This window comes from Eublepharis macularius, chromosome 11 (genome assembly GCF_028583425.1).
Source record: "Eublepharis macularius isolate TG4126 chromosome 11, MPM_Emac_v1.0, whole genome shotgun sequence".
In the NCBI taxonomy this organism is placed as follows: domain Eukaryota; kingdom Metazoa; phylum Chordata; class Lepidosauria; order Squamata; family Eublepharidae; genus Eublepharis; species Eublepharis macularius.
The window spans coordinates 62,448,796-62,470,567 of record NC_072800.1 but is presented as its reverse complement, the minus strand read 5'-3'; the positions used below and the strand labels follow the sequence as shown (position 1 = coordinate 62,470,567).

Below are 21,772 nucleotides of genomic sequence, written 5' to 3'. Positions count from 1 at the left end.
TGCCAGGTGTCTCAGAATTTATGCCCTCAGCATACTGTGCTTTCCCCCCTAGTCCTTTTCTGCTTTAATGTGTGTTCATGGGACAAGACAGCACAGAACTCAGAACACATTTTATCTTGTTCCATTATATATGTATCTGTAAGGGTGGTGTGGGACCATCCTTAAGTGTTACGGTTTCTATGTGGCAGTATATATTCAGGGAACTGCATTCATCAATGCTGTGGCATTGCAATACAGATGCTGTGACTTCACAATCTCTCATGCCCCATTCCTTCCAGAGCCAATAACCCCACAAAACAACTATATGCTTATAAAAAAGAATTTAGTGTTCAGTTATACATCTTATCAAAGAATGACAATTTTGCAAGCACTGCATCAACAGAACAATGTACAAACAGCCTGTTTTAAAGAACCAAGAGTAAAAACTAGAAATTTGAACACTTTCTTAGAAAGCATTTACTGTTGGGCACACATTCAGATAGCTTAATGTTTTAACAATGTTCTAAAGGATTCTGAGTAACATTTTGCTAGCCCAAATTTAGAAGAAATTCAGCAGCCAATAAGTAGTCAGTTCAATATTTTCTAGCAAGTTACTTATACATAGTATATATTGCTTTGCTCTTGGTGGGCCAAAATAACTTCAGCAAGCTGTCCACATTCAAAGCACTAATTCTGTATCTGTGTTATCAATGTATTTAAATACTAAGCATAAACAAGTGACAAGCTAAGGACATGCTTTGGGGTCAAACTAGGTGTTATAATGGCATCAACTAATTCCCATTAGAGGAAAACAAGGATGGTCACCGAGGATGTGTAAAGTGTGCATCCTGCTAGTTAAACTAATCAGCAGTGAGCCATGCTAAGGGCAATGAAGCCACAGTGAGTCATTAACCAGAAATGGAACACAGGCCTGCTCCTCTCTGAAGCCCGTCTTAGGCTGATTAAACAGGAGGGCTGTTCTCCACAAGGACGTTGCAGCTTCCTCCCTAAATTTGGCCTTAATGAACGACCTAGTTCAAGACAATGAGCAATGGCCTGACCCAGCTAGTTCCTCCCCTTACTGATTGTACAGGGAGGTTTCTGTCCTCCCCTTAGTCTTATTCATCTAGCCTTAGCTCTGTTTTTCTCCAATCCAAACTTCCTCCAGGAAGCATTTTTAACTTTTATGCAAACCAGGAAAACTCCCCTTTTTAGTATCAACCTCTTCTTCACTTGGGTGATTCTCCAGAAATAGGTTTTCTGATAACCTTTAATGCAGGAACTAGCAGGTACACAACCTTATCATAGACCCATCACCCTCCCATTAACAGCCATCTGTTACTTCCAGTCTTTTGTTTGCTTATCATTGTTGCATCTTAGGACCACCAGATCACGAACACCTGTACTATAAACATAGCCCTCAAATCCCCAATACATGTAAGCAGTTTTTCTCACTACTGCTCTGGGTGGTGCAGGTTCTTTGGAGACATGAGCTGGTCTCTGTCTCTACATTCCACTCTTCTGCTCTTCACATCAGGACTCTAGAGAATTTCCACACACTACAGGACAGGTTGTACGCTCATTTCCCACCTTTTCCCCCTTATAGCCAGGAAGCTGTCAGGGAAAGTTTTTGGCTTGCTGCTTTGCAATCTCTCGTTTCTTGTAATAGTTGATTTGGCTCAGTTGTCTCAGTATTCATTTTAAGAGTGCTTATTCCCTCCTGTTATACTGAGCACCCTGCTGGATCTGGACCTTGTTATACACAGGTTAAGGATCCCAAAGTAGTATCCCATTGTACATGTCTGTTCTGGGCCAGCAAGGAGGTAGCTTTGCTTTTTCCATGTGTATAGCAATTTGGGTACAACTTTAAATCACTCCCTCCACGCTCTGTGAATTCAGGACATGATTTTGCCACCACCATGTCTTAAATTGGCCTTTAGTGCTCTAAGAAAAAACAAACCTCAGCAGAATACCTACCAGGTTCCAAAGAGTGTAGAAAACTCTCAGTTCAAATATTCCTATAGCAAGTTGGTAACTACAAGTTACAATGAAAAGCATGCCTGTGAAACTACAATTACATGAACAGCAGGAAGTTACACAATAAAACAGAACAAAATGTCTGCATCCAAGTTCTTAAAAAACAGCTATTTTTTTCATATGTGAACATCCTTCTGAAACATCATCCATTGAAGTGGTCATATAGTTAGTACAAGGTTCATCGTCTGACTCAGGATATTCATTTTTTACACAAGATGAACAGATAGGAATGGATTTATCTGTGTTGTCATGCAGCAGGAAGTCCTGAAGTCTCTGAATACCTATAATAAGGAACATAAGATAATAGTGTTTAATTTTCCCTAAAGAACCTCAACAAAAACAAGTACTGTGGCATCTTATCAATCAACACATTTATTGTGGCATAAGCTTTTGGAGTTGAAGGCCACTTTTGTCAATTGGATGCAGGCTTTGGCTCTTAAACGTACAGTAAGTTGGTTACTGCCAAAACAAAATTTCACGGCACCTAAAAGGCTACTGGAGGTACCTTCTGGAATTATCTCAGAACAAAAAGTTGCGTTTTACAGTAAAATCCTGGTTGGACCACGAGCCAGGGGCCTGAGACAAGCAAGCAATCGGGCTTAATGAAAAAACAGTTATACAGACGAGTTTTCACGTATTTACATGCCAGTTGCAATTTTGCCCTCCTGAAGTCCTTAGGCACATACGTAGAAGATTCAGCTTTAGTCCTCCCAATTAAAACTTTTTTAAAAAAGGAATGTTTCCTTGCATATGTATAGGCCCAGTTGCTTTATTGTAGTGTGGAGCCCAGATAAAGGTTCATAAGAAAAGTACAATCAAGCACTGATTTTCTCAACCCACCACAAACTAGCCACCCATAAACTATCCACTTCTCTTTTCTCCAAACAAAAAAACCCAAATACACCATAATAGGGTTCACTGTACGAAAAAATGTACATGTGTGTAGAGTTACTTCAGTTTAAGTCCATTGATTTCTTACTGATTTCTAATTTCAGTTTAACTTCCTTTAGACCCAACTCAGAACATATTGAAAGATCTCCTAACAGCCTAAAGTCTGCGGCTGTATCAGGACTTTGAGGGGGGGGGCGGATTTAAAGGAAAAAGAGAAATTTATTCTTACACAAGTAAATCTTATCTATAGAATCAGAGAAGACCAGTCTAAACCATCCAGGTTCATAACAGTAAAAGGCTTTCCCAGGACTAATAAGCAGCTTTTCTTGAAGAAGCTTCCACCATAAATCCATTTCAGCTTCAAAAGTCTGTGACTTCAAGAACTAAGAAGAAAAGATGCATATATATTAAGGAAATGCCATATAAAACATCAATTACCAAAGAAATGGACATCAGAACCTACCAGCACATGTACTTCCAATATCCACTGAACATTAACTTATTTCCCACCTACTATCTGATGCAGTTTAGTGGATAAGAGTGTGAGCCAGGAAGACCTGTTCTAGTTAATTCTCAGCAAAAAAAACCCTCAGAAGCCTGCTTCAAGGAAGCCACTATTCACCCAGCCTCACTGTAAGGATTATTTAGATAATGCACGTAAATCACTTTGAGTACTTGATATGTACCAGATAAATGCCAAATATTATTAAAACTCCGCACAGTTCCCTCATAAGCTTAACCATCCCCCTACAGTACTTATTTTCTTCAGCCAACCCTTCCTTATCTCTTCAGATTTCTTCACATACTTTTCTGAAGTCAGCCCAGATGTATAATCCTCCTGAGCTTTTAAAAACAGGTATTCCTATCTCAGCAAGACCATCCACAAGAGTGTTCTGAGCTTCCTTAAGCCTTCTTCTGTTCGTCGGGAAAAATACATTATCCAGCCATTCTGTGAAAATATGAACACAAACGTAAGCATACCATTTGTCTTCTCTTTTTTAAAAATAGTATTTGGCTATAGCTGTAAGAGCTCAAACCATTGGTTATGTAACCCAGTAGTTTATCCTATGCAGCGATCAACCAGTTGTCCCTGGAAAGCTTAACAGCGAGGCCAAAGCCTGTTCCTGTTGGACTTTGGAGGGTTACTGCCTCTGAACATGAAGGCTCTGTTAAGTCATCATGGCTGATAGCTGTTGATGAACCTATCTTTTTATCCATTGACTTCAATGAAATGTGAATTGCATCAAATGTTTTGTATTTCTCATGTTACAGCAGGGTATTAATGGATGATTAACTTCAAATGGAAGTTAATCACTCCAAAGGCGCTGGGTATGGTCATGCTCAAAGCAGGAAATGGCAGGATTTCCCTGATCTACAATAGATATGCATCTGACGGTTGGAGCTTGGGAACTCATCACAAGTCAACACATGGACAAACTCAGTTTCTTACTAGGCTAACTCCTTCCTTCTTGCAGGATATCTTGATTGGAAACTTTTCTGGTTAACCCAAAAATGTGGGTTAACTATAACTACTTTCTCAGATACTGAAGGCTTAATCCAAGTGTGTGTGTGTGTGTGTGTGTGTGGGGTCTCTCTAGTTAACCCATGCACCTACATTTGTACATCACAGCTAACCAAGTTAGTTTCTAACTAGGATAGGGTCATGCAAAAAGGCGAAGGGAAGCAAAGGAGTGAGGCCTGCACACAAACCCGGAAAAAGGTTCATATATTCAGCTTAGCTTGTTGTAATGCATGAATGCAGTCATGGACTTTGACATACAAACATGAGAATTAGATATAAACAGTGTCATGTTTTTCTTAAATTTACTAACCTCTATCACTAAGAAACTGGCTGAGAACATATTGCACTGGTCCGGGACATCCATGGAAAACTGCCAGTTTATTAATGGCTTTCCTGACTTCATTATTTCTGGTATATAATATGCCAACTCTGACACCACACATTCCAAAATCCTTTGGGGGAGGGGAGAAAGGAACAAAATAAGAATTATTAATTATTTATGTTTGTATCCAAGTTACTCACAACAAAATTATTATTCACAACAAAGGGAAGGAAACAAAAGCAATTTCTAACATATTTCTGATTCTTAAAAATGGAAATTGAATTTCTTAAAACAGCTTAATGCTTTACGAAACAATGCATGTCAGTTCATTTTTGAAACAGAAGTTAACATGAAAAGTCTTTCCTCAAAACGTTTCAGTAAGTTAGTGCATATTGGACTGAAAATTTTCACTTAGAGACTTCTGCTTTTCCCCTAAACCTAGTTTCAGATTGACAGTAAAATACAGAGCTTTGGTATACACCTACACAGGGACCCAATAAAATAAACCCTTCCTATCCCCCCTCTATGTTTTGTATAGCAAAACAGATGCTTTGTGCACAGCTTCAGTATGCTGCTGGATACTACAGGTAAGCAACTTACAATGTGGATGCAGCTTCCACATAGAGGAGCTACTCCAGTTTGCTGTCCAAGACGGAAACAAGTTATTTTGCAGCATCCACATAACATCGTCCCTGAATCATCCATTTCCTGTGTTTTTCACATTTTTTCTGAAATCTCTTCCAATCCTGTTTTAGTATCATCTTTTTAGAAAGATCACAGCCAAAGCATGTTTGTATGCGGTGTGGATGGGAAGGTGCACATTTTTGCAGGTCCCACCTCAACACAATTGGTTAATAAGCCAATTTCAAAGCACTGTTTCAGACAATGGTTTAAAAGACCTAACCAACCACAGTAATTGGATACAAACCACTGCTCTTTCAGGAAATAAAGATGATGAAAGACAGCTTTATGACCGAAGAAGTCGCACTGAGTTGCTATGCAACACGGTTTTCAAAACTATGTTCAAAATTAGACGGCATTTCACAGAACTGTGTCTAGGAACTGTGTCTAGCGGTGTTTTTACTACCTTCTTTAAAGATACTTTCTCCTCTGACATATTAAATCAGTTTAACTGTAACATGCACTTTCATCAAGCACCTGAAAAACAGAACAGACTATGCTATCCCACCAGTGGCTTGGCTTGTGATATATTTGCTACAGGGGCTAAGTTTTCCAACCCATAATCACACTACTAGTTTTACGCTGTCAGATGAATCTCCTACAGATAAAAGCAGTAAATGGGGTGGATGGGTGGATATAACATTATATCAATTTTAAACATCAAGTATATTTTAAAACAATGTTTATAAATATTCCAAGCCTACCTTGCTAAATCCCCACATAAAATGTGTCCGGTCAGGATCTGGTAAACTTAAGAAAAGAGGGGGTTTTTTTTTCAGAGCATAAGTTTTGTAAGAATAAGTATTAGTCTTTAGACATAAGAAAAGTAGTTTATAGGAGGAATTCTACCTTAATTTAGCAAGATCTGCTGTAAGCATTGAAGTCCAATGTACATACAAATCATGTACAACAAATTGTACTATCCACTGAAACAATTGTATGGGTATACATGGCTTACATGGACTATTCACTACACAAAAGGATCTAGATCAAAGGAGTTAATGCTGCAGTTATAGTAGAAACAGATGTTCTAATTATAACAATATTGGCACAAAATCTTTCTTATGTATAAATACTGAAGAAGTTTGAAAATTGTTACTAACATTAACAATTTTGAGAAGCAGAGCCCCTATGTATCTGTCTGTCCTCCTTTGCACCACCCCCATCAGCACTGCAACAACTGGCATTGTCCTCCGCCCCTACACCAGCACCTCTGTTGGTACCACAGCAGCAGGCACCTCCACAGAGCTCCAGGCTGCTCTCCTCCTTGGAATGGCAGCTGCTGACACCTGTGCCCAGCTCTGGACAACCATGCCTAGCTGTGTAGCCAACCCACCTTCCTCGGGCAGTAGCACAGGCAGCTCAACCTCAGCCAGGCCCATGCGTCTTTGGCAGCATGAGCAGAGTGAGCATGGGCTGAAGAAACTACTAGAGAAGCTTCAACAGCAGCAGAGGTGAGCCAGAGAGAAGGCAGAGCAAGTTCCAGGGATTGGGCAGCCAATCAGAACCCTGGAACTTCCGGGCAGGGGGGGAGAGGAGCCAAATCAGCTTAAAAAGGGAACACTGATTAAGAGATGGGCATGAACCGGGAAAATTCTGAACCATGCAGTTTGTGGTTCATCATGTTTCATAAACCACGAACTTTCACAAACTTGCCCCAGTTTGTGAACAGGTTCGTGAAAGCATCATTTGCGGGGCAGCAGAAGGTCTGCAGAGAGCCCATCCCCCCATTGCCTAGGAAACTGATTGATTGGCGCCAGGCTGCCTGCAGTGATGAACTGAAATATGAATCAAACGAACCAACTAAAATTCATCACGGTTTGTGAGAAATGAGCTCCCATGAACTGGCCCGGTTTGTAATGAACTTCAGTTCGCATCTTGGTTCATGCCCACCTCTAGCATTGATACATTTTCCTTTGGACAGAGATATTGCAGCTTTGGATAAATGCATTTCTTTTTGGCTTTTTAGTTAGGATTTTGGTGTCATGGTAAGGTAGGAACTTGTTTAAGGAAGTAAGTAAACAAGTGTCCTGTAAAGGACCCATCCAAAATTGAACTTTTTTGGTACTGAACCCAGGTTCTTTGAAAGTTTAAAAAAGCAACCAAGTAGCTGAGTAGAAGCCTGTCATCTGTGTTAAAGGGGTTATGAACCTTCAGTGCTGAGGAGTCTCTTCAGCATCTGTGTTTTTGACTTAGGCTCAGGTTCAACCAGTTAACTTCCAGTGGGGAAAAAGCATAATTCAGAGGAGTGGAATGCGGGCCAGTTATACATTTGTTCTTATTATTAATTCCACATTAAATCTGTAACTTTCTACAAGTTATTTCCTACAAATACGTCTTTGGTTATTGTTCTGTTCCATCTGTGTGCAGTCAATACAGCTGTAGGAAAGGGGTTTCTAATCACCTCACTATCTGGTATCACATTATTAGGGTCACACAAATAAAAGCCCTTTATAAAAGCCCTTTATAAACACAAATAAAGCCACATGCTTCCATCCAGCCAATAAAAGCTTGTCTGCCCTGCCCCCTTTTATTGATAGTGTGGTGGCTGGGGTTTAAACAGAGGGAAAGGAGAATCCAGGAGATGAAAGAAATAGGACAACATTCAGTTCAGAGCCTGTTATCTCAGAAATCATCCCTTCAGCTCTCCCCTCCCCCCATCATATCAGTGCTGTGCCACAAATAAAATCAGTAGGTATAGCAGCAATGACCACGTACTAGCCTTGCTAGCAGTCACAATGTTAGTATGTGGTCATTGCTGCTATACCTACTTTGTAAAGACCACTCTTACTCTCTTTTTTACAATAAAATCAGTGGCAGCCAAAGTCATGCAGTCACAATATGTAAAAAAGTTGGTGACAACCAGCTGCTAATCATCACAAGAAACAGAATTACAGCCACTGTACTTAGCATATGTTTTCGGAAATGTGAAGTAGTCCATTTTGAAGGACTGGAAATAAATGAATTAAAGTTTTCAATTCCCAATAATCTAATGTTTCTGTATCTGCAGTAATTGTATCTGCAGTAATTGTTCTGAAATATGCTTTATAGAGACAGCTAAAGGATATACTATTTTTGCCTAAAGTAAAAAAACAAAAAACAAAAACACACAAAAACAGGAAGATTTGTCAGATTTTCCATCTATAAAGCCCAAAAGATACACATTTGTTTTTATACGATCAGAAATCTTCACTTACCTATCTAAACTAAGGATGCTTGTGAAGGTGGTATCACCATATACAGACAGCATGTAAATCTCATCCATTATTACATGTAATTTATATCTATATACAGAAGAAACATAAAAATATATTTCAATGCATGTAATTAAAATTGTATTATTATTGCAATTGCTGCTTGGCAAATGGTGTGTAAGCCTACATATTTTCTTGTATGCTCATCCAAGTTGGCTCTGTGTGTGTGTGTATACACACACACATACATATATACACACACACACCTCTTAATAAACTGGTTTTTCATTCAAGTTATTCTTCCCAGCAAAAGCTTGCTATACACCTATAGTTCTCAGTTAAGCCATTATGTTTTTTATTTCCCTATTCTAGCATTACTGTAACCAAGTTAAAACCAAATACTTGTAAGTACCTTGTGCAAGCCAGATAGTCCTTGAAAACTCACCATGCACTTCTCTTACAACATTCTCAGCATGTAAGCCATGAAATACACAACAAACTGTGCTCTTATAAAATAATTTGCGCAGGCATTCCAAAGTGTGTATGAAAGACAAAGATGTCAAAAGGTTTTTTTTTTTTTAAATGAAAAGCTTCAAACTACACGAAATACCGCAGGCAGACTACAGTCTCAAGTCTACAGAGTCACCTTGGGGTGGGAAGCAGAAGGTTAATTTCCTGAGGTTTCACAAAAATGATGAGAATTTTTTATGTTACCATTATAACTAGGAGTCTGAATTTTAAAACACATCTATTATGATTTTTTAAAAAATATTCTATTTCCATTAGATCAGTAATTAAACACAGATCCAAACGCTTGAATTCTTGCTTAAACAAAACATGTGAAATCAAAGATGTTTTCTCTGACTAAGCAAGAATTCATAAAAAAATAAAATTGGATTTTAGAATGTGACCCTTATAGATATAATAAAAAAATATAAAAGTTCTGACTGAGGAAGATTTATTCAGCTATCATTTACTATACAATCCTAGGCAGATCTACTCCAGATCATAGAGTTGAAACTCGAGTAACTCTGCACAGAATTGCACTGTTAGACACCTACAGGTTGGCTGGCAAAAATAAGATCTCCTAATCAGAAGCCTCATTTTATAGTATACGTCATAAACTGGTAGCAAAGCTGTATTTTCAAATCAAAACATCTATCCATTTGGTAATCACCAATTTTCATTTTTTTGACATACGATTCCCAACATTAAATTATCAAGATATCCAGGTTTACACATTCAAGAACTTCCTTTTATTTAGCATCACACAAAATAGTGATTGTAGGTTTTACAAAACAAAATGCCAATTTAAGAACTCTAATAGTTGTTCCTACTAATGACCATGCAAAGTTTAATTACAACTGAAATATTTTAAGCATTAATTCTTGGAGGATCATATGCCAAATGAAATAAGGAGATTATCAAAATAAGTTTTATAATTAACATCATGGTAAATTACAAGCCCAAACAAATAGCGCTAGGAATCAAACCTGTGCGCAAACTCTAGACATTCTTTCAGTAACTGTGCTGGGTAAATGTCCCCTAATGGATTGTGAGGGTTGATCAGGATTAATGCTCTGACTCGGATGCCCTGAAAAAAGAAAAACTGATAGTCGGAGACCCCAACACGATGCCACATAGGACCACGAGCCTGCAAAGTTGCCATGTTATTTAAAATGCCAAGTATTAAAGTCAGTTGATTGCATAGTAACCCAAGACTCTGTAAACCAAAAATACATTCTAATACCACAATATTTTACTAGTTTAGATGTTTTTGTTTAGCAACAAATATCATTTGAGGAAGTGTGAGTACCTATTTTAATATCATTCTATTTTAATATTCTTTAAAAGGCAGTTTTAAAATGCAATAAACAGTACTCTGTTACAACGATCCAAATTATAATATAATGATTCCACTATTCATAGAATGAATGTCTACAGGCAATCAAAGAAAAATTAGACTGTCATGATTATCTGACCCATTTCAGTTTTGTTAACTGAAAATAAAAGCAACAGTAACATATATGCATTTTGTATACATTAAAACAAACCTATTATTACATGAATTTAAATAGAATATTCTATTTTTTTAAAAATCTTAATGCTTACATAGAAGCTGATACAGCTTAAGGGTTGGATCCCATCATAACTTCTACTGGGGGGTGAGTTCCATCAGTTCCCTCCTTTACTGCTGATCTGTGCCTCATCCCCTTCTTAGGGGGTCTCTTACATCCCTAGAACAGTATTTTCAAAAGTATTTTGGGCCGCAATGAGATAAGGGAGGTAATTTCCATCACCAAAAATTACTGGGGGATCCAACCCTTAGTCACAACTAACTCCCCACTTCTACTGCAAAGGCTTTGCAGCCACTGGATTTTTCCTGTACTGATGACATAGGAACTTGACTGCATGGTAAATAGTCAGCAGCTGGGATTTCTTTATCGTTCTATGTATAATCCCCATATCTTCACCTCTCTGTCATCAGAGTTTCTTTTCTCCTTGAAGACCTAAGCCTATTAAATTTTCAATTACTTTGAATAAAAAATACTATGCACAAGAAACTGTCCAAAAATGCAAGTTCCCAATAGATATACTTTATTCATATTGCTAAATTTCTATTTTGTGTTTAAAGAATTTGAAAAGCTTTTGGGGCCAATTCCTAAAGCTCCTATGAATTACAAAAATCTTCTAACGGATGAGATGTTTGTACAGGGAAGAGAATGAGCCCAATATAAATAGTATATAAAAAGCATAGGGATATCCAGTGCCTTTCTTCCCCAGGAAACAGAGACATTGTTAAAGTTTACTAGGAATTTTTGGAAATTGTCCATTTAAAACAGTCATAGAAATGCAAAGCACATCGTTCAAGTATGAAATTAGATTTTGAGTATTTTATGATGTTTTCATATAATCAAGTTTAACCTGCAAAAAACTAAGAAAAAATGAGAACGGATTGATATATCTCCTTGCTATTTCCTTTAAAAAGATTTTACCATTTATACTAACAATATGTTCTTTTAACTGTAAAAACTCTTTAATTAACTTAACCACTTCTTAATTTCAACAGCAATTCCTTTTAAAAATCTATCATTAGTGGAGTCAACTATAAAAATGTTGCAAAAGGGATTTAATTATTACACTGAACACTAGTCTGAGCATATCTTCTATGAATACTGCATTTTCATATTTGCTTAGTTTTTTATGGTGCATTATTTTTTATTTCTCTTTTAATATTGCTTGCTTAGAATGTATTCTTTAACAGGTAAGGTCAGACTGGTCTATGTATTGTCGAAGGCTTTCATGGCCGGAGAACGATGGTTGTTGTGGGGTTTCCAGGCTGTATTGCCGTGGTCTTGGCATTGTAGTTCCTGACGTTTCGCATGCAGCTGTGGCTGGCATCTTCAGAGGTGTAGCACCAAAAGACAGAGATCTCTCGGTGTCACAGTGTGGAAAAGATGTTGGCAGGTCATTTATATCTACTCAGGAGGGGTGGGGTTGAGCTGAGTCATCCTGTAAGAGTTTCCCAGGGTGTGGAATGCTAATGGAGGGAGGCTTCACTGTATCCTGAGGAGGTTCTTTTGCATATGGATTGGTACTTGATGTGCTAATCTTCCCTGCAGGGCTATTGTCGGGTGTAGAGTGTTTTGTTAGCCTGGTGTTTTTCAGAACTGGAAACCATGTTCTGTTCATTCTTAAGGTTTCTTCTTTCCTGCTGAAGTTTTGCTTATGCTTGTGAATTTCAATGGCTTCCCTGTGCAGTCTGACAAAGTAGTTGGAAGTGTTGTCCAGTATTTTGGTGTCCTGGAATAAGATACTGTGCCCTGTTTGAGTTAGGCTATGTTCAGCCACTGCTGATTTTTCAGGTTGTCCAAGTCTGCAGTGTCTTTCATGTTTTTTTATTCTTGTCTGGATGCTACGCTTTGTGGTCCCGATGTAAACTTGTCCACAGCTGCAGGGTATACGGTATACTCCTGCACAGGGAATACAGTCCGGAAAACCCACAACAACCATCAGACTGGTCTGTCTTACAATATTACAGATATGATATATTCAACTATCAGTAGCACTGTAGTCACATAAGTTTACTCAAAAAATTATGAACACCAAATTATGAGCTCTACGCAGGGCTTCCCTTGGCCTTGATCTGGAAACTGCAGCTGGTTCAGAATGCAGCTGCATGGGTGGTTTCCAGAGCTCCAGTCATGGCACATATAACACCCATCCTCCGTCAGCTGCACTGGTTACCGGTTGAGTACCGGGTCCGGTTCAAGGTTCTGGTGCTGACCTATAAAGCCCTATGCGGACTGGGCCCAGCATACCTTCGGGACCGCCTCTCCCCATATGTTCCCCGGAGGTCACTTCAATCAGCCAATAAGCAGTTGCTGATGGTCCCTGGCCCCAGAGAGGTCTGCCTGGCCTCTACTAGAGCCAGGGCCTTTTCGGTCCTGGCTCCGACCTGGTGGAACTCTCTGTGTGAGGAAACTAGGCCCCGGGAGGATTTGTTATCTTTCTGCCGGTCCTGCAAGACAGAGATGTTCTGCCAGGCATTTGGTGGGGGCTAGGCTGTCTCTCGCCGGCCATGCCACTGAAGACCATCCACCACCTATGCAGGAGCTCATAAGTGTGACGCAGGGCATGATGCAAGAGCCAAGCCCTGAGTCTAAAATGCTGTATTTTAATATTTATATCCGCCAATTTTAATTGTATACAGAATAATGTTTTAATGTTTTTATACTGTTTTATTGCTTTTAATCTTTATGTAAAAATCATATGTTGTTACACTGTCCTGAGCCGGTCTGATGGGGAGGGCTGTCTAGAAGTGTAATAAAATAAAATAAATAAAATAAAGTAAGGCCGGAAAAATAAGATAATTTTTATAGCAAGCATTACTACCCTTCATTTAAATAGGTTTACAGACCTTACAATGCAACCCTATACAGAGTTATTCCAGTTGAAGTCCACTGACCAATGGGCTTGGAATATCTCTGCATATTATTGCAATACTAATAATCTATTATCCGGAAACTTGTCCACTTTCATTGCAAAGTTGACTTGGGTTAGACCCAGTCAAATGCCAGCAGAAGGATCTGATGGATGTGGTTTTCCTTACACTTTTCTCTCTCTGCAGCAATCCTTATTGAGCCTATAAACATTATTTCTGGAATATCAGGAGTTGCAAGGACAGACAGCTGTGCAGGTCAGAGGAGAAGAGGTGAATTGCTTTCTCCTCCTCCTCTTCCTTTCTACAGAGCTGATGTTAAGAGCAGGGAGATATTCCAGTTCCTTCTCACTGCAGCCCCCTACCTCAACCTAAGTGACTGCTCATGTGATTCCCACAACTCTAGAAATAATATTTCCAGGGGTTGAAAGGGACTGGGGGGAGGAGAATGTAGGTGAAATTCTTGTTTTTTTCCAAAGGTTGACCAGTTACAATGCATAGTATCTATCAAATTTACACCAACTTTAGTTCAGTTTAAAGTATTCTTACCTGCTCCATGGCTTGATGAAGTGCAGTTTCTAATTTTTCAATTGTTAACTGAAATGGACGACTTTCTTTATTAGTCACCTGCATGAGAATATTTTAAAAATCAAAGACAGGAATCCTCAGTAAAATATTCCACGGAAAAATGAACCATTTTGGGGGAATTCTTAGAAGTAGTTATTGTGGTTAGAGGAAAAACAGCAAAATCTACAAGTGAATAGCAAATAAACGAAACGAGGAGAGTATTCAATAAAATGACATTTTACCTCACTGAACAAAGGCACATGAACAGGTTGCATTCCACCATACAGCCAAGTTTTGGAATTTATGCCACCATAATATGGAGCAGGAATTAGATATCCATCTGCAACAAAAATGCACAAACAAGATTTCTTTTAAACATAAAATGTTAAAGCTGTAAAATCAGTGCTATATCCCTTATTCTGGTTCATCTTCATGTATCAGATTATTACTTGCAAAATGTCTTTATGTGTGTTCAAGATGCCTGAATGAACGGAGTCAGAAGAGCCCTAATTATGCTATGAGAGCCAGTTTGGTGTAGTGGTTAAGAGCACGGGACTCTAAACTCTCTCAGCCTCACCCACCTCACAGGGTATTTTTTGTAAGGATAATAATAGCATACTTTTTAAACTGCTCTGAGTGGGTGTTAAGTTGCCCCGAAGGGCAGTATAGAAATTGATTGTTATCATCATCATCATCATGGTTTCTAAATCAAACAGCATTATTAGTATTCATCACTCCTCCCCCCCAAATTGATACACAGCAATTTCTTTTAGTGTTTTTCCTACTGTATCTCAATTTATGAATACAGATTCCACTACAACCTGTTGCAAGCTGGATGAGTGGGTTATTGAGGAGGGGAGGGACATAGAACTTTTTAGGTTGTAAGAATTTCACTTAAAATTTATCTAAATTTGTAAATGTTCTTAATGCATGTTTTCAATAAGACAAAGTGATAAAATAAATTATCCTCTATGTGATTTAGCTATTGTCACCAGATGTAAGGATCTGCCAAGCAACTCTCCAAAGACTTCACTGTAGACAGTAAAATAACTTTATTGAAAAGCTGCTAGTATCAGGAGCTTACTCCATCTTTGCCAGGATTAACGTTCACATGCAAGCATCAAGCATATATAGACTTTCAAATCGCAGACAAATCCTAGAATCCCCCCCCCCCCCAGTCTAACGGTTAGCTAGGCTCAGCGGGAAAACAGCAGAAGATGAGTGGGATTTTCAAGGTCATGGTGTCTGGGACCTACTGGGTGCAGTTCAGAGGATCATACAGAGTAACAGCAGCAACAAATGCCTCCCTTGCATAGTTTCACACTGCGGGTCTTAAGGCAAGATAATTAACAGTTGCAGTCCTGTCAAAGAATAGCTGCAGCATTTAACCATAACATCAAGCATTAGACTACCAGCATAACAGCAGGGTGTTGCTAGGTTATGACAAGCCCTTGACACCAGACAAGCCCACTGAAAAAAAGGCACTGCATTTTCTTGCATCTGATGAAGCGATTGCATCTGACGAGGACTGCATCTAATGAAGAAAGCTGTGGTTCTTGAAAGCTTATGCTACAATAAAGTTGGTTAGTCTTAAAGGTGCTACTGGACTCTTTACTATTTTGCTACTACAGACTAACATGGCTAACTCCTCTGGATGCATTTTCTTGAACATACTAAATTGCCAGAACAACTCATATCTATGGGTAGAACAGTACAATTCTAAGCAGAGTTACATACTTCCAAGTCCATTAATTACAATGGATGTAACTCTGAGTAGTACTGGACCGCTAGTTGTCTTACCTCCAGGATCACACAATACTGTTGACAGAGCGGCAAAGACAGAACAACAGCCATTCATCACAGTAATCTAGAAGAAAAATATCAAATTACAGTTTGCAAAATTGCCAAACCATTGAAGCACTGACTTTTTAAAAATCTAAAACAGGTCTGTGCTATATCCAGGTGTCAGTGTTTTGAACCACTTTTTAAAAGGGGCTGTTGTACCATCAAATTCAATAAACCTTCAAATGCAATGAAACTCCCTGCTGTGCATATGGATTCTACTGGTTGGAATGCTGTCAAGTCTTGTATTTAGAATCCTTAGCTATTACGTAAGTGAAATTATGAAAGTCTGTATCTTTTAGACTAACAGAAAAATCCCTAAGGACATACGATTTACTCAGATTTTCTGAGGTTACTTTCAAGTGGTAATTTATTTTTACTTGGTGTGTCACAGACAAAGATGCCAGCGTCAATATAGCATCTTCTGTGAACGACACTGTACATAGCCAACTCATTTTAATACTGAGATAATCCAATGGCTAAAATTAGCAATTTACTGTTTCTTATAAGTTTATAAAAAGAACAGAGAAAAATCACAACAGTATTTCCAATTGGCTGTTTTAATTACTCCCATCAAAAGAACTGATCATACTTAGCTGAGGCAGAAATTACCAATCTTTATAGCTGACACAGTTCACTAAAACAACAAAAATACTTAAGAACCATATGCAAGGAAAATGGGACATGTGTAATATATAATTTCCCTTGGATATTTGCTCCCTTCTCATTCAAAAAACTCCTCAGGGATAAAAATCCAAGCAACCTTTGCGAAAGCATCAATTAAGATCTTAAAGACCTAAAAATGGTCACAGTGTTAAGTAGAAAGAATACTTTGGCTCCTTACATGTTCTGGGTCCAGTGCTGATGGAGCTTTTGCATATTTAGTAAGAAACTTCGCAATTTCTTCTCTGAAGCTGTAGTGTAAAATTAACAGTACCACATAATTGGCATTAAACAGTTCCTTAATTACGATCAAAGACTTTAACAACATAAAGGAGACTGTGATTCTCTAGAGGGGGAGGAATCAGTCTTTGCTGGACTGATTCCAAAATTAAGAAATTAGTGCTTCAGTTCACATTCAGTAAAGAGAGAGAAATAGACAAATACTGCATTGCACATATGCTCCTGAATCAGCACAGGGCCAAAACTGGAAGAAAAAAATTTCATAGATTGGGTCTGGGTTTCCCAACCCAAATTTCAGAACTTCAGCCACAAGTCACACTGTTGAGAACTCGTTTTCCAAAGCACATGGGGTCCCTGATTTAAATCCAGGCTTGCACTGTTTTCTTGATTTAAAATGATTCTGACTGGACACTTCTTATTCTACGTTTCAGGTAAGGAAAACGGTGCATGGGGGCTGAGGTCCCTCCCATATCATGGTCCCAATCCAAATCATGGACCCTCTTTGCTTGAGAAATGAGTTCTGGCAGTAACAAATAATATGTGGCAGATGGTCTGAAGGTCTGTTCAGGGAATTTATTTATTTAATTCATTTGTATCCTGCTTTTATCCACAACAGGGACCGAGCAGCTTATGTCATTCTCCCCTCCTCCATTTTATCCTCACAATAACTCTCTAAGGTAAGTCATGTTGTGTGTGTGTGGCAGTCACCCAAGAAGATTCCATGGCAGTGTGGATTCAAGCCTAGTCTCCCAAATCCTTGTCTGACACTTTAACCACTACAACACATCAGCCCCAACCCCACCCATAAAATAATCTCATCTAATTGAGCCATCAGAATATCCCTTCTGGTTTCCAATGTAATTTATATCTTGTTGCAACCCACCCTGAGCCTGCTTGCAGGGCGGGCGGGCGGGCTAGAAATAAAAAAAATAAATAAAAATAAAAAAATAAATTCCCTGCAGTTACTGTGTGGAACATGAATTGGCTCCATGGTGAACTTGTAAAAAAGGTAATGTTAATTTGGCTCAAAGTTCAGAGGAACTAAAATATTATGGAAGAACCCTGTTTACTGGTAGGGAGAGAAGAGTTCATTTTTAAGCCTACTTTTTCATCCTATTCTTTGGTTTTAGTTCTTCTTTATGGCTTTAATTTTTATATAGTAAAATGTATAAAATTATATAGTTTATGAATGGTGTGAACCACTTTCTAAACTTGAATAAAAAAGTAGGACACAAATCTAATCAATAGATATAACGAACAATAAGTGGTACCATGGTGGCCAAACAGCATCTTATGGCTTTAGAGAGTTCTAACATTAACATCAACTGTGAAAGAGCCGTGCTTCAGTCTTTCTCTAGTGAAGTCAATTGGCATTGTATTAATTCTATAGGAGCAAAACTGCACAGTTTGTACTATTAAGGTATACTTGCGCAGAGGACTATAACACAGACAATCAAGTGGTTGCATCATTTTCCTACCCTGTTAGTGAAGCCTGGCTTTGGAGTAAGCACAGAATTCACAATTCTAGCACAAGTGCATAGAATACAGTTTCTCTGGTATCTGACTGTGGAACACATTCCATGCAATATAATCAAGACTACAAATGAAAATTGTTACAACTTATCTCTCATATTATTGCCTCCAAACAATTGGCTCTGTAAATTACTGAGAAAGAAAGAATGCCCTTCAGAGAATGTCTCCAGCACTTATCTGATAAATGTTCTTTGAAATAGACTGTTCTGAAAAACTGAAAAATATGACAACAGAAACTCTTGAAAACCCCATACCAAACAAATAAAGCTGTTTAACAGCTGCCTAAATTAGTACAAGAAACTGCACCCAAAGAGCACATAATCTGGAATTAAACATACCTTTTAATGCCTTGTACATCAGAGTACTGCAGTAAATGAGGCTCTAGATAGTTTATGTCAGGTCTTGTGAGCTGTTGATACATTTTAAAAGGCAATTAAAGACTTTTCCTTATCTACATGCTCTCATCCATTTATTAAAGAATTATTCATACTGACAAAATGTTCAAGAAAGCCAACTTTCAATACAATCCTAAGCAGAATTACACCCATTTGCTTCAACCAACTTAGAAGGATGTAAATCTGTTTAGGATTGGACTACTAGTGAATCTTCTCTCTCATCCTAGTTGGAGATGAACATGTTCATTCTTGTATCACATGATTCCACTATAGCTACTATGAGGTTGAGAAGGGTGGGGGGAACTAACGCACTCCACTAACAGTTACACTGTACACAGGAATCAACCACTAAATCAGCGGTCCAATATACAGCACGGAATACATTCCTCTGATCCTCCTTGACATGCACTGGATCACTGGTTTAACGCAGCAGGCTAATTGCTTTGTGGCATACTTAATATCACTATACATGGTATTTGATTAATCAACAAAAAAATAACCACTACCAATTCAAATCATGATTCCAAAATCTGTAACCTGTGCTACTTGTGCATGTAGCCAAACTTACCCTTCCTTGTATTAAATCATAGCAAAGCTTGTTCTCACTTGTTCCAAAATTCAAAATGCCCTGGAAAAAAAAATAAAGCATTTAATAGCTACCACCACTGATGCTATTCTGCATCAATACAAAAATCTTGCTGTGCACTTCCCTGGCTAGAAAGCTAATGAATAAGGTGATATGGAAATACAGTATGTTCCCACTATATAAGCAAAGAAGCAACACTATACAGTCGTGAGGGGCAAAACTAAAATATTGTAGTCATAGAGATGTGTCAAAACAGCTGCATTTACCAACTATCGATCTGTATTTGCATTTTAAAATCTGTATTTCCTATTAGACTTTTCTTCCCATTTTCTTTAGGCAGCTTATTAATGTTCAGTTATGTAAGAGTACAGGTTTATACTGGCACTCAGTTTTTCTGCAGTCTAGACTAACAGAAAGAAGCTGTACAAGCAGCTTTCTAACAAGGGGATTTCAGGTCAGGCAACAACGTCACCATCCCACTTGTGGAAACCAGACTGAACTACCTCCTTTTCGACTCAAGGTGGCATCTTAGCACTGAAACTCTTGCTGAAAAGGACAGTATAAGCACTGCAATCATTCTTCACCTCCCAGCTTATTTATCTAGAACAGGAGTCCCCAACATGGTGGCCCTGGGTGCCATAGCACCTGCTGACGCTTTTCCTGGTGCTTGCAACGTGTTTTTAGAAAATGGAGAGGGGCAGGTAGAGCTTTTGCCCAGCAGAGGTTCTAACTGGCCGTTGGAGATCTGACTGGCAGTGTATATTTTTAAAACGTGGCTTCAGCAGCAGATGCTACCACAGCACACCAATCATCACTAAAGGTATGCAAGAAAATATTTTAAAACAACATGTTCATTTAAAAAGGCATCCTGTTAAACACAGCTGCTGCTTGTAATGTTGAAGTTGCTGTTAAGAGTTACAGATGACTTCACTCTGCCATTATGGCCTTGGCTCCATCTCTTGTGGCAGCCATCTTGCAGTAAGCTTCACCTCCTCTGCCAGCCATTTTGTAGCTGTACCCATCACCCTGTGCCAGAATTCCAAAGGTGCCTGCAGGCTGAAAAAAGTTAGGGACCCCTGACCTAGCAGCATCTTTTGCTCCTGACAGCTGTAGCAAAGCTCCAACCTAGATATTGAACTTCATATCCTCTTTCAATCACCCCCATTTCCCAAACCATTTTAGCTCACAGGGCTGTTCCTCTTATTTCCCCTGCCCACCAAATCCCCTCCCATAGCCCTTCCTCAACCTTTTTTCTGTAACATTAACATACCCCATTCCCTAAACTTCTCTACACCTTTCTACTCATTAGCACCATTTTTTCATATCATCCCTTTCCTCCATTCTTCCTCACAGAGACATAAAAGCAGTTCCCTTCCCACCATTCCCCACCTTTCTGCATGATTCAGTTTTCTCACATCTCTGCCATCATTTTATTCCTCAGTCCGGGTCTTTCCTACAACTCTCCAATTAGACCACGCAATGCCACGCAGCGCTCCATCCCCATAGACCTGCACACCCACACGACCTAATTCCTTACCTTCTCCCGAGCGCCCGGCGCCTCCCAGATCACTATTCACAAGCCTCCCTTTCCATATTCCCCACATAAATTTGCTAACCCCCCCCCCACTAACGCCCATTTCCCCACAAATAACGCTCACAGCCAATCACCGTGGGGTCTCAATCTAACTCGCCCCACATCATCCCTCTCTGCGGGTGAACCGAAGTCCTCCTCCTAGCCGGCATGGAGAGAGAAGGGGGATGAGGAGAGTGCCTCTGGCGCCCCCAAGTAAGCACCAGAAGGGCCTGGGGACACTTTGTCCCTCACCTGCGGGTTCTGCTCGGCGTCGAAGGGGTCCCTGATATACATGTCGAAACCCTTCTCCAGCATCCCATTATCGCCACCGGCTATGAGGGCTCCCCGAGCGGAAAGCCCAGGGCAAGGTGCCTCTTCTTTCCGCTCGTCTTTGCAGCAGTCGGTCATCATCACGCTGCGTGAGAAGACGCGGGGGACAGCGGGCACCGCCCCGACCTCTCGGTACAAAAGGAGGAAGGCGCGACTGACCGAAAAGCCGCACGAGTGCTGAAAGCCTCTTCCCCGCAGGCCCGTGTGAGCGGAAGGATATTACGAGAGCCGCCTTTTGATCCCGCCCTGCCGGCTGTTTCCCGCCCAGAGGGTGTGAGTGATGGAGGGAGCCTGCCTCTCTCCACCTTTCCTCCTCAGTCAGGGGCGGGGTCGGCTTTGTCCTGCTTGCCCACCCTGAAAACAAGTTGTGGACGCGGTATACTATGAGTAACTTGGAAAAAACACCAGCCCATTAAGTTGTTTATTGGCAGGTGCAAATACAAAGCGGCTTTAAAAAAAAAAAGCCCTTCCCAGG

General features: G+C 39.5%; 1 protein-coding gene across 1 annotated transcript; it reads right to left on the bottom strand.

The window, feature by feature from the left end:
* Positions 1-305: 305 nt before the first annotated feature.
* Positions 306-21,496, bottom strand: LOC129337553 (1-aminocyclopropane-1-carboxylate synthase-like protein 1). The gene is made up of 14 exons (XM_054991348.1): positions 21,220-21,496; positions 19,377-19,436; positions 18,752-18,822; positions 16,822-16,891; positions 15,936-16,002; positions 14,378-14,475; positions 14,118-14,195; positions 10,120-10,220; positions 8,630-8,716; positions 6,137-6,182; positions 4,740-4,881; positions 3,714-3,856; positions 3,137-3,290; positions 306-2,297 (listed from the first exon to the last, which is right to left on the bottom strand). Exons 1-14 carry the CDS (start codon positions 21,376-21,378, stop codon positions 2,113-2,115), a joined length of 1,461 nt encoding a protein of 486 aa, XP_054847323.1. The 5' UTR covers positions 21,379-21,496; the 3' UTR covers positions 306-2,112.
* Positions 21,497-21,772: the final 276 nt, after the last annotated feature.

Excerpts from the sequence above, each read along its gene's own strand:
- LOC129337553 (XM_054991348.1), bottom strand. The coding sequence starts at position 21,378 with ATGATGACCGACTGCTGCAAAGACGAGCGGAAAGAAGAGGCACCTTGC. Across the intron at positions 18,823-19,376 it reads ATGATTTAATACAAGGAAGG|CTCACAAGACCTGACATAAA; the intron begins GTAAGTTTGGCT and ends ATGTATCAACAG. Across the intron at positions 14,476-15,935 it reads AGTATTGTGTGATCCTGGAG|ATGGATATCTAATTCCTGCT; the intron begins GTAAGACAACTA and ends TTTTTGTTGCAG.